This window comes from Carassius gibelio, chromosome B4 (assembly GCF_023724105.1).
Source record: "Carassius gibelio isolate Cgi1373 ecotype wild population from Czech Republic chromosome B4, carGib1.2-hapl.c, whole genome shotgun sequence".
Taxonomy (NCBI): Eukaryota; Metazoa; Chordata; class Actinopteri; order Cypriniformes; family Cyprinidae; genus Carassius; species Carassius gibelio.
In genome coordinates this window covers 19,597,684-19,610,670 of record NC_068399.1, presented here as the reverse complement: position 1 = coordinate 19,610,670, position 12,987 = coordinate 19,597,684, and the positions used below count along the sequence as shown (strand labels likewise).

At 39.5% G+C, this 12,987-nt stretch overlaps 3 protein-coding genes across 8 annotated transcripts in view; 1 reads left to right on the top strand and 2 right to left on the bottom strand.

Annotated features, from left to right (window-relative positions):
- The window catches only part of LOC127956455 (glutamate receptor-interacting protein 1), a 237,241-nt gene extending 231,465 nt beyond the window's left edge, over positions 1–5,776 (bottom strand). For 2 of the 6 annotated variants that reach the window (XM_052554366.1, XM_052554371.1), the window contains exon 1: positions 5,369–5,776. In XM_052554366.1, the coding sequence (XP_052410326.1) occupies positions 5,369–5,423 (55 nt within the window). In that variant the 5' untranslated portion in view covers positions 5,424–5,776. The remainder of the gene's footprint in view (positions 1–5,368) is intronic. The other 4 variants (XM_052554372.1, XM_052554375.1, XM_052554373.1 and 1 more) reach the window with 2 other exon arrangements.
- Positions 5,777–5,829: 53 nt separating this feature from the next.
- On the top strand, positions 5,830–7,536 carry LOC127956457 (uncharacterized). The gene is made up of 2 exons (XM_052554378.1): positions 5,830–6,421; positions 6,509–7,536. The coding sequence occupies exons 1-2, from the start codon at positions 6,105–6,107 to the stop codon at positions 7,428–7,430; spliced, it is 1,239 nt and encodes a 412-aa protein (XP_052410338.1). The 5' UTR covers positions 5,830–6,104; the 3' UTR covers positions 7,431–7,536.
- A 580-nt stretch (positions 7,537–8,116) lies between these two features.
- Positions 8,117–9,774, bottom strand: LOC127956458 (uncharacterized). The gene is made up of 3 exons (XM_052554379.1): positions 9,261–9,774; positions 9,025–9,181; positions 8,117–8,692 (listed from the first exon to the last, which is right to left on the bottom strand). Exons 1-3 carry the CDS (start codon positions 9,403–9,405, stop codon positions 8,185–8,187), a joined length of 810 nt encoding a protein of 269 aa, XP_052410339.1. The 5' UTR covers positions 9,406–9,774; the 3' UTR covers positions 8,117–8,184.
- Positions 9,775–12,987: the final 3,213 nt, after the last annotated feature.

Sequence of the window (12,987 nt, the reverse complement as noted above, 5' to 3'; positions counted from 1 at the left end):
AAGTAACACATTTATCCAAAATAGATTGGATCATAAAAGGTGTTTTCAATGGTATTACATTGTAGAATGAAAAAATAAAACCTCACCAATGTTCCTCATCGATAAGATTAGAAAGGAAAAAACTAAAAACCAAGCCTTTGTGTTGTTCTTTTCACTGCAGCCTCTTCCTGCAGTGCTTTAGAGTTTACAGGGTCCTTCTGTTTATTCCATGTTGCATGCTGACACATCACACCATTAATCTCCAACTATTGATCCTACATCGGGGAGGAACGCTGGGGTCCAATTAGTATCGGTTTATTGTGCTTTTGCATATTCCTCATGATGGCAACCTTTTCAAACTACCTTAATGAATAGACGGGAGAGTTTGTTTTAAAGGGTGTGGTGGTCAATTAAAAATTGACAGTTGCCATATTGATGGCTAGACCCTTTCGGTGTAAAGCCAAACAGCTGAAAACCAAGATGTCTCACACACAAATAAAATGTAGGCCTACACATAAAACTTGACCTCTGTGTCATAGAAATATAATCCCCACAGGAAACTTGCCATGACCTCAACAGGATCAGAGGTTGAGTGCATGTTCCACAGCCTCCAGTTGAATCATGCTCTAGCAAATCGCTGCTGAATGTCAAAGCACTCTGGTTATATTCTCAAGGTTACTTGGTCTCTCGTGTTTCTGGGCACAGCTAGACAGAGATAGTAGCTAAATGAACTGAGAATAATCAGGGCTTAATAAAGACTATTTGTTCTGCTGTCACAGCTAGGCCAGTAGTTCAGATTTTATTTGCCTTCCAATATTAGCACTTATCTCACTCCCACACAAACCATGTATTTGAATGCAGCACTGATCCAAAGCTGCTAGCACGCCCTTAACGCTCTTACACTGGCTTGTGGCCATCTTTATTGTTGAGTCCTGAAAATATCTGCAATGGCCTTTGTGAGTGAAAAATCCACTTGACATTGTTTCAATAGAATCTCCAAGTTTAAGATAGTCTGTGCAGCTTTCAAACGAAGTCTGAAACTCGCACACCTTTTTCACCCAGAGCCATAGGGATACAGCCCACATGCCATATAATCTTTGTGAATTGAGACATGTTTGTACTTGCTGCTACCACAAATGGTGCCCCGAGTTGAACGGCGGATCTAAAGGAAAAAATAAAAACAAAAAGCAATTTCATTTTTCTAGAAAGCAATCATTCAAAAACTTGACTTGGCCATGTTATGTTTCAATCATGACCTGAGAGGCTATTACCCCCATACTGCTGACACTGACAAACCTCTGGGAAACTTCTGCTTTTGAAAAAATACAAGCAGCACAAAAGGAATGGGCCGCCTTAAGAAGTTTTGAAGGTACTGTAGCTGTATTTTTTATGCAAGTAATCAGAAATAGAGAGAGGTTATCTAAAAGTTGTGGTTAATATCTCCACTACTCTTGCCAATTATTAAAATAATTACCATTTTCAAACAGGTTTTCTGAATGTTCGGTGCCATTTGTCAATGTTGCCATGTTAGGCTGGTAAAGAAGGCAAGGTAAGAAATAGTCGGTGTTTACACTTTTCAAAAGGCATTCAACCTATAATTATTAACTAATAGTTATCTCTACATATGAAGCTGGAATAGTATTATTTTAATATTAAACCAAATGACAAAAATCACATTTAAAGCAATTTAAAGTCTTTATAACCCCAAAAACAAATACTGAGGTTTATGTTAAAGTACTAATTGAATATAATACTAAAACTTCCATATCAAAGGTCATGTGAATTGACCAGAATAAATCTGATTGCAGCAAAATGGGGGCACTGAATCACCCCGTTTCAATTCCAATTCCACTCTCTCATTTTGCTTCCTCATTCTAGCCAGAGGAAATCACAAGTACGGAATAATGGTGAGGCAGCGATAAGCACGTATGAATGCACAAATGTGATGCCTCCACTCCTCCCCACACACTTCTATAAAAATCCACAATTACTGATTTCAAGAGGCAAATATCATCATTCGGCTTCAGGTGCGGAACCAACATTAATCTGTTGTTCTAGCGGTTCAGCTGCTTCAAAACAGATCAGATAGCAAAACAAGTCGCAATGTGCTTTTGTGAATGACTACCGGTCATTCCCCATTCAAAACTGAGAGAGATACTGAGACAATGCAACACGTCACCATCCTGTTTGTGCTTTGTGTTTGTGCGATCTTGATTACTGACTCATTTGTTTAATACAACACATATGGACATTCAGCTCCAAGCACTGAAAGGCAAGCAGAATTTTATCATGGCATATTGCAAATAACGGCCCTTGAAGTCTTTCAATTGGTAGCACAAAAATAAAAGCACAGAAGCATTTTTCAAATAACAAAAACACAACGCAAGCTAAATATATAATAAATAAATCAGGTGCAAAAGAGACAAATCAAATGGTCTAATTATGAAATCAACCTTCAGAGTGAATCAGAATAATTTAAATATGCAATAAATGATTACATAGGTATGACAGAACGTGCAAAAGCTAACAAGATAATTTTGAAACATGAACAATTACGAAGTCTTCCTGTGAATCATGAACAATTACAAAGTCTTCCTGTGAATCCAAATTATCTTGAGTTTGCGACAAGTAGACATTTAAGAAAATCTTGATAATCTGAATGTGGCATAAAATGCTTGATAAATGTCCTCCTTTATGTAAACTACAGTATCTCTGTAAAATGATAAGCATTTAATCAATATGTTGAGACAGACATTGCAAGAAGATCTGACTCGAGTCGCATCATTCAACCCTGCTCATACATCATATTTTAGGTTCTTCTGACTGCTGTTATAAATTGAATACTCTCATTCGATCCATCACCAAGTCCTAAAATCTGATTACATGATCTTATTAGTTCAGATGATGAATTGCATCTTTACCTAATGTTAGAATGGATGCAATGCCTAGGTGCACGGACAAGCACACCTGTACGCTCAAGAACCAAGCATTAAATACAACTAGATATCCTTAAATTCAATTACGAAAAGAATGATAAAAACGTAAACCTATTTGTTCCAGCATCTGCAGTCCTGCAGCGCACAAGAGAAGCAGCATCTAAGAGACATACAAAGCTTTACCCTCCATGTCCTAGATCTTTCTACCCGTTCAATACAAAGACACAGAGGAGGAGGTGGAGGAGGCTTGCAAGCCATAGCAAATTCTGCACTGTTCCAAGAACACAGCGTCATACACAGCTTCCTGCAATATCCCTATTTTGTATGAGGGGGCTCATTCGGCCCCTGCTGGTTCCCCTCAAACCCAATTACATGCCACATTGCCAGGCAGCAGGGCACCAGATCACAAGTGCCAGCATGCCGAAGATGGCACTAATGCCACGCAAAATTTCCTTTTGCATGTGGACATGCAGCATTCAACAGCATTCCAATAAAGTCTACATACTTGGCATTAAAAGTGAATATAGAGCATATACTGACTCACACTGTGGCAGCTACATGTATGTCTCGTTGTTTGAATGCAAGTGGCTTAAAATAACCTTGTCTAATAAAATAAGCCTTTATGTTTCCATTCCAAGCAGACAACATGAAAAGGATGTAAATGCTTTTACAGAGTCTTAAGGAAGCACGGCTCATGCACAAGCAACTGAGGTGAAATCATCCATGATACTATGATGAAATGAAATCAGTCCTGAGTCATGATGACAATGGCCAAATGTTCACATTCAATGCCTGAGAGAGATGTTTAAGTCATATAATAAATGCAGAGGTGATCTCAAACATTTTTCTTCACGCTAGGTTTATAGGTCTCCCAGAACCAGGTGTGTAGTATGTGTCAATGCAAATGAACAGAATATTAATATCAGACAATCAGCCCATTCACAATCACACAAAAAGACACAACTCATCCAGAACCCATGCATTTTCTGATTAATGTGCATATTCTGGTTAAGCCTGTAATTTGGAGGGTTTTAAAAAAAAAAAAAAATAAACATCCATGGCTTGCCAGGATTGCCATTTCCATTTAAATCAATTTGTTCAAACATTACTTTAGCAACTGTTGCAATGAACTGCAATATCTTTTCATATATTTGGAAGAAATTCTTCTTGTTCCAAAACAGGTTTCTTTGACTTTCATTTTGAACGTGACAGAATCATGTTTATGGTTATAAATAATACTGATATTGCAAAAGGAGGTGTTTACATTACCCAAAATTGTGATTAACACAAGAATATACCAGCAATCTAATTCAGATTTATTTCTTTCCACATTAACATTGCACATACACAATCTAAATACATATTCCAATCTTAATCAGAATATTCTTGTGCATATAAACACCATCAACTGGTGATAAAAAAAACACTAAACTGCTTTAGAGAACACAACCCTTTCCTAAATCTATTTAGATGATCTAAGAAAACACAACTGCAACAACACTTGCCATAAGTGCTGCTCCATAATCTTTACACCGACAAGCCACGTGTACAAACATATTTCACTGTGCTCTGAAACATGATCTTTCAATGCTGCTTTGATTTGATTCATTATACTCCGTCTACTCTGCGTGTTTGCTGTGGGCAAGTGCATCTGACTCCCTTCCCTGACCACTCAGACCCGTTTCTCTCGACATGCATGGCTGTGACGGATAAGATTTCATTAGGTGCTATATAGTGAAATTCTGTCGCCTAATTCTAACGCACAATCACCCGGGCAGAGGAAACGTAGCGAACGTTACTATTTAATTAACGGTACACACCTTGAACGTTAAATAACAACTACTACAGGCAGCAGCGAGCTGCAATTCATTTCCCACGGATATAGAGACTTTTAAAGCCAAAGGATAAGCCCATATGATAGACAAACAATTACAGCACTAGAACAATCCGATTGCATTGGTGTGAATTATTCACTCGGTTTAAGAATAGGAAATGAACTGTCACACACTGCATACACACATGGTTATCAGCCAAGCCAAGTGGAAGCGACAGAAATGTCATGACTGTAGGCAACATTTTTAACACTGGGTGCTCTGAACGTCAAATATACTATCTATACTATCAATATGGGCGGTGCGTTGGCAACAACAGAAGTCCAAACCATTCTACCAAAACTAAGGAAGCAATAAAAGAGGAAAGTAAACGTAAACACCCTTTAAAATGTCGATTTACGGAAAGTGCATTACTACGGAATTCCTCGCGGCGGGCGCGGTATTATCACTGAATTCATTGATCACCGGGAAAAAGTTGATACAATGTAGCGCCAAACGCTCCAAACATTTCGCGCCAAACATCAACAGTTATAGTATAACAAACAAACCGCGAGTCCATAACAATAAATAGAACGCGCCCCTCGTGCAAAAGCAAAACTATTAAAGCACTGCTTCTCATACCTCCTTCTTGGTCGGCTTGCAGACAAGCGGGGATATTTTTCTTCCAGCCCGGCATTTCGGTGGCGTCGTGTGCATTCAGCGGCTAAATCTCAGGCGCATTTCACTGACGGCACAGGCGTGCATTTCCCCGCGCCTCGTTCCTTCTATTCACTGGCAGCCGGTGTAATTGAACGCCGTGTCTCCCTCAGCCTCGTTGTGGAGCTGAGCTGGGGGTGTGAGCAGACACACGAACGTGTAGGTGCCCACTAAAACCCACTACAGTAAAGTCTTTCCCTTTCCTACCTTGCCCCAGCCCAGAATTCTGTCACGTTAAAGCTTCACACTGGACTACAAATGTAAACGTTCCCCCACAACACGTTTCTGTTAGTCTGGAGTTTAAATGAAGTGTAATTGTGTACACTGGGGCTGATGGTCTATTCCAGTCTTTTGTATGTGTGTGTGTGGTCGCATTCATTCACATCTTTAAGGGCCGTACACACCGGGACGAATATCGGCGCGCGTTATTCGCCAGCGTTTTCCAACACGTTTTTTGTGTTCACACCCAAGCGATTTTCGCTGACGATGAGCCGAGTGAACATGCAAATTCATTCCCTGACATTAGATGGCGCTTAATGTAAAACAGAAATACCCCTGTACACAAGGTGGCGCTGCGCAACTTTACGCTTCTTAAACTCGCTTTTCACTCAGAAGAAGAGTGCAAGTATTTACGCGCTTGTCAGAATCATACAAAGAAAACATGAATATTTCAAGCACCAGTAACTCTAGCTCCAGTTCCAGCGATGAAGAAATTATTGTTCTGTTGAATGAGGAAAGACGCCGGAAAAGACGCCGATTTTGGGTACATCCCATAGTTACGAGAAGAGAAGAACATGGGGAGTTTTATCGACTGGTACAAGAGCTGAAAATGTATCATGAGCGTTTTCGGGGGTATTTTAGAATGTCCGTCAGTGAGTTCGAAAATTTACTTCAACAACTGGCTCCCTTGCTGACGAAAGAACAGACACACTACCGTAAACCAATCGACCCAGAACAGCGTTTGGCCGTGTGTTTACGGTGAGTTCGTTTACATAATTCTTCACTTCAAAGAATGTTGTAAAAACATATGTGGAGCGTTGTTAAAAATTAGTATTTCTATTTCAGTTTTCTAAGCACTGGGGACTCGTACCGCTCTATTGCGTTCAGCTTTCGACTTGGTGTGTCAACTGTGGCTTCGATAGTGAGTGAAACCTGTGATGCATTGTGGCACTGCCTCAGAGATGAACATTTGCCAGTGCCTACTGAAGAGATGTGGAGGAGTACAGCCAGGAGATTCCATGAAAGATGGAATTTCCCTAACTGCTTGGGAGCCATGGATGGGAAACACATATTCATCCAGGCCCCTGCAAACTCTGGTTCTCTATACTTTAATTATAAAGGTACATTCTCCGTTGTATTGCTGGCCTTAGTTGATGCAGATTACCGCTTCCTGGTGGTTGATGTGGGGAGCTATGGCAGCAACAGTGATGGAGGAATCTTTGCCAATTCTGTACTGGGAAAGGCACTCAGAAATGGAACTCTGAATGTTCCCCCACCAAGTGAACTTCCAGGTGCTCCTGAGCTGGGAAAAGTTAACCATGTCATTGTGGCGGATGAAGCTTTTCCGCTGAAACCATATCTCCTCCGGCCATACCCTGGACGCCGCCTCCCCACAGACAAGAGAATTTTCAATTATCGTTTGTCTCGGGCACGGCGCATCTCTGAAAATGTATTTGGCATCCTCAGTCAACGCTTCCGGGTTTTCCAAAGAACTTTACAGGTTCAACCAAGTGTTGTTGACAAAGTTGTCAAAGCTGCTTGTGCGTTGTGCAATTATTTGCGCCCGAACGGAAATGACCAGAATCGTGCCACAGAGGATGACCATGATTGTGAGCAACCACTACAAGGCTTTGAACATTGTAGGGGGCAGCGGGCATCTGTGGAGGCCCAAAATGTCCGAGAACTGTACAAAGAGTACTTCAACTCACCAGCAGGAGAAGTTGCTTGGCAGTATGACCATGTGAACCATGCTCTGGGGAACAGATAATATCAACCTATAAATTTGAGCCATTTTAATTACATTTTCCATTGAGAAAACTGCTAGTGTATGTGTATATATACAATTTCTGTGAACTTGAATACACTATCAAATCTATTGCATCTGATTCTTCATTAATTAATATGGCAGCACTCACCACAGCAAATTAAATATTTTTGATATAACATGTTCTATCAAAGTTAAAGCATAGTTTTTTTTTGCAAAAAGTAAAGTATTTGGTCACTTCAACATATACTTATTTACAACTAAATGTAAGTTGTATTTTTGAAAATGTGTATTTTTAATAAACATTTTTACTAGCATTTTCTTTAAAATGTTCTCATTCCCTGCACAATGCTGTGCCCAAAATGGTTATGTTCCTGTAGATTGATAACTGTTGCCTATAAATGCAGTGACTCCATAATTAGCCACATAGCTATTTCAATAAGAGGTCAAGAATACTTATGTACAAATATATGCCAAATCCCAAAATATGTTACATTACTTTCAAGTCACTTATGCACAATTTCTTTTGGAAAAATGAAACATTTTTTAATGAACTACAAGTTGCAATAACAATCACAAACATAAAGTAAAAAAGGGCGTCAGAAAAGGTTGTGCAAATAAGTCACAATGACTGTAGTGCAAGTGAACAATAGTGCAAATAAACATTTATGAAACGGCCATTTTCAACTAAATTTCTTGAATGTAAAAAAACAAACAAAAAAAAATACAGAATTAAAATGTATACAGTAAACATCTATTAGGGTAGCCAAGAAGTTGTAGAGCAGCCATAGTTTGTTGGGGTCTGTGGGGGGACCTGATGGTAGGACACCGGTGACTGCTGTGGAAAAAAAGCAGAAGAGGCCTGGCCAAACTCAGCATCATGCAACAGCTGATGTATTTTTAATTTGACTGAAGACTGTACGGCTGGGGACAATCTCCTTAGTGCTGGTATCAAGCCAAGAGCAAACAAGTAATTTTCATCATTTTGTTGCTCTCTTCGTTGCTCTCTGCGCTCCTCTTTCTCTCTTCTGCGTTCCTCTTTCTCACTTTCCCTGGCTTCTTTGGATAAAAGGTACCGGTCCAACAAGTCTGGTGTCTCTGGCCGTTTTCTTTTGTTGAAAGTAGACCTGGTCACAGTTGGGCTGGAGAAGGATGATCCTGGAGACGTGCTTGCTGATGCTTCTTCTCTGTCGCTGACTTCTTTTTGAACCACCACTTGCTCAACCCCTTCATTCATATTTTCAGGAGAAATATTGCTGTGAACACTGTAAAGACAAATTCAGTTTACATCAGAAACAATAACTCACACTGTGGGCCATGCCACACTTCATACCCATCTTGACAAAATACTCCAGAGCTTAATGTTTAATTACTAATTTAGTTTAGATTCATACAAATTTTAATGTACCATATGTCAGGCAACAAAATTTCAGCAGAGGTTACCTATACACAGAACATAAACTAATATATTGAACTAGAGGTGTGATCGCATGGTGAACAGGGAACATGCAATGATATCATGTTAATCAATGTTTAATGTCAATGCATTATAGCAGAGCTCACACAGCTATGTATTGTAATGTTCTAATAATATTACCTTCGAAATTCAGTTGATGTTGCGAGGAACTCCATGACCTTCATAAATTTCCACGTCTTCTTGTTTTTAGCAGCCTGTCCACTTCGGCAATCATCTTCGCGCTTTTTTCGTGTATATGTATCTCGCAGGCTTTTCCATTTGTGTTTTACCTCCTCCACTACAGCACACAAACGATGGCGATTGTCAAACGTTTGTAGGAACGTACATGAAAGACAATTAAATTAAATGAAACTCACCATCAAGGCCCATTTGCTGTGCAATACCACTCCATAACAGTTCTCTTTTATCAAGATTTTTGTAATCGCTGTCACGTTTGTCATATAGTTCTTTGTGTTCCGACACCAACGAGACCAGCAACTCTACATTCATCTTGCCTTGCATCTTCTTCGTCTTATTTCTTCCCGGCAGTGTAGACGCTACTTGGCGTATATCTTCTTCGCCGTTACGTATGTGTGCTCACAGCAAGACAGTTTTGTGTTTGAGCGCCCCCAAGTTGTGTTTTACTGTAACTTCAGAAGCTCCAGACACGTGTGCAAAAGTGCCATTCTCATTGGTCGTATAGTTTTTGACGCGGTGCGTCAAACCAAAAAAACGAACCCGAAGCGTTTTTTAAAAAATGACTCTTTTACGCGTGGCGTTTTTCGCGTCGGTGTGCACACTCACATTGGCGCCCTTTGTTTAGTCACGAGGCGTTAAACGTCGGCGAATATCGCGCGCGGAATTCGTCCCGGTGTGAACAGGCCTTAATGGGGTGGGTTGCCGGTGTGTGTATGAGAGGCAGTCAGAAATGAAATGTTATTATATTTAGAGGCAATATTTGCCCCGTGGAATGAATTTTTGTTTGCCTACTTTAAGATGTATTACTTTTCTAGCCACGTAAAACATAGTGTGCTTTTCAAATACTTTGACAGAATCAATTTTATTCAATACATTTTCCATCTGGATCATTCAGGCTGTTAATTATAGAATCAAATAAACAACAAATGGGCCAATAACATTAAATGCACTTTTGTCTAGATGCAGTAGGCAATGTAATAAAAAATGCATTCAAATGCATTTCATAAATTGAGTTGATCTACTATAATGACGTAATTTTAATATGTAATATAACTTAAAAAAATTAATTGTATATTAGTATATATTTTTTAAAATATGATAAATATTTTAAAAACATCTTTTTGCCATTTCAGTGTAAATATAACTTTTTGACACTTAAATATTCAGCGTTCAATACTTCTTTACTTGATAGTTACACTACTTGACTTGATATTTGAAACAAAGTGTTTGTAAAATTACACAAAAGTTATTCAAAAGTACTTTCTTATATCTCACTGTAACTGTACAGTAAATGGTTCTGAAGGGCTGTTTATTACAAAGCATTATGTTCTCTTGAAGAAATGTAGTACCTTTAATGAAGTGCATGTTTTTCAGTGCATGTTTAGTTTAACCCTTAGTTTAACCAACAGTGCAGGCTGTACCAGTGGGCCCTGTTCGAAATAGTTTAATTTGCCTGTTCATTCTATTTATTTATTTGTGCTATTTACACAAAAAAAATTCTGATGCATATGGGACACAAATGTGGAAACACTTCAGGAGTGTCGAAGTCGTCATCGGATTGGTTGAATTTTGCAGGATTTCCGGGAGACGTTTGCGTCGCATTCTTTAACGTTCCGCCTGGAAACAAAAATGATGTGTCGTCAAACCCCCTCACAAACAAAGGAAGCCAGAGTTTATGATGACGAGTGCTTATCAGGATCAACTAAATGCTGGATATTCAAAAGAATGTCAAATTTTTTGAGATTCTGCATAGAATCTTTAAAATACGTCCAAGAGATTTACATCTGTTATTGTGGCGACATTTCCAAGCCCCAAATCGTGATGCTGAAATGAAACGAACTGTGACTGGATGTTTGACATGTCTGTCAAACAGCCTTATGGGCGGGCCTTGGCCAATGAACGCTGCCATAGATTCCAGACCTTCAGCCATCAGTCTGAAGAGCCTGGCTACACAAGACTACTGGTAGTCCACTGTATTAAGAATTTTTCGGTATAATTTTTCGGTACAAAAATTATATCTGGTGTCTGAATTATTTTTTGACTTTGGATTAGTTCTTGTTAAAACGACAAAGTAATTCAGTCAAGAGCAGTGAGTGATTTTCTTTCTTTCGTTTTCTGGGATTAACATTAAGGACACATACAGAGCTATAGTAGCTAAATTAGGCACAGTCATTGTAATGATAAACGATTTCTTTCTCCACTGTTTACTTTCACTTAAAACATAACCAACAATTTTTTTTGAGGATAATCTCCAAGACGGGTATTTAGACATAATTATATCGCAGGGAAGTCGTGGCCTAATGGTTAGAGGGTTGGTCTCCCAATCGAAGGGTTGTGAGTTCTAGTCTCGGGCCGGATGGAATTGTAGGTGGGGGGAGTGCATGAACAGCTCTCTCTCCACCTTCAATACCACGACTTAGGTGCCCTTGAGCAAGGCATCGAACCCCCAACTGCTCCTTGGGCACCGCAGCATAAATGGCTGCCCACTGCTCCGGGTGTGTGCTCACAGTGTGTGTGTGTGTGTTCACTGCTCTGTGTGTGTGCATTTCGGATGGGTTAAATGCAGAGCACAAATTCTGAGTATGGGTCACCATACTTGGCTGAATGTCACTTCACTTCATTTAATTTTATGAATTTGTCAGTACAAGAGCAAGAAGAGACATGTCTCTCTGCATGGGCCCTTTGCACACAGAACACAGAGCATAAGAAGAAGAAGAAAAAGGAAACCGTGTGTAAATGCTGAATTGGCCTTTCACATCTTTTTCTGTTTGCATGTTTAAACTGCGATTTGTATTTGTTCATTCGGGTGCAGCAGTACGCGAAGGAGCTCGGTTCGGTGTTGCTGTCCATGAGACATGGCTCTCTGCAGGCATGTACATGGCGCACGAGTACTCAGTTGAGTTTTTCTGCATCTTGTGTTTGAATGCTTTAAACTCTATTGAATGTATAAATCGGGAAAGGCTAAAAACCTGTGGGCCCCATAATCGTCACCACCTTTCATGCTACTACCAGTGGCTCTGAGTGGGTTTCATTCAAGACTAGTGATGGGATGTTTGGATCATTTTACCAACTGGGACCTTTGAGTCTTATTTAGCAAAATGAACAAACCTTTTTTCGATTCATTTCATCACGTGACAGCTCCATGAGCTTTAACCTATGCAGTCTGAGCTGGAAAGAGAATTGATTAGTTCATCTCATGAGTCTTCAGGTTTTTCGAGTCTTCGTTCATCACGTGACATACCCATAATCTTTAACCTATGCAGTCTGAACCGGAAAGAGAATTGATTAGTTTCACACCCAAAGACTCATGAGATGAACTAATCAATTTTCTTTCCGGCTCAAGACTGCATTGACGGAAACAGGTGAACTACTAGACTAATTCTAGTACAGGACCTATAAAATTTTGCGCATACACGATGAACGAATCTCTCCCCAAGACAACTCGTTCTTCCCAAGTCACATTAAAGATTCGTTCAAAATGAACAAATCATTCAAGAAGGACCCATCACTATTCCAAACCCATGGCCAGATTCGCGAATACCACCACTAATGAATTTTGTCAGATGTTCAATAACATTTAATTAATTATAGCAGCCTTTTTGCACATTTTAAATATCTTTTTCCACCTGTGTAAATTAAAAAAATAGGAACATGATCCATATCTGTGTTTCCAGCTTCAATTTGTAATTTATGAAAGCTGCATTAATCTTTCTACCAAACTGCTGTCTGTTTCATGCAGTAAGCATCAGCCCACCTACAGTAATCATGCAGCAGTTTACCGTTTCAACCTTTAACTATCTCCTGGTGAGTGGGTTTCGAGAGCCTAATGTGCTGAACTCAAACTTTAATTAACCCTTCATTTCGGTGAGCTGGTAATTTAATTATATCTGCTTATGTAACATTTTC

Coding starts and splice junctions, on each gene's coding strand:
- LOC127956457 (XM_052554378.1), top strand. CDS start 6,105: ATGAATATTTCAAGCACCAGTAACTCTAGCTCCAGTTCCAGCGATGAA. Junction 6,422..6,508: donor CGTTTGGCCGTGTGTTTACG/GTGAGTTCGTTT, acceptor TTTCTATTTCAG/TTTTCTAAGCACTGGGGACT.
- LOC127956458 (XM_052554379.1), bottom strand. CDS start 9,405: ATGCAAGGCAAGATGAATGTAGAGTTGCTGGTCTCGTTGGTGTCGGAA. Junction 9,182..9,260: donor ACAGCAAATGGGCCTTGATG/GTGAGTTTCATT, acceptor TGTGTGCTGTAG/TGGAGGAGGTAAAACACAAA. Junction 8,693..9,024: donor ACATCAACTGAATTTCGAAG/GTAATATTATTA, acceptor TTGTCTTTACAG/TGTTCACAGCAATATTTCTC.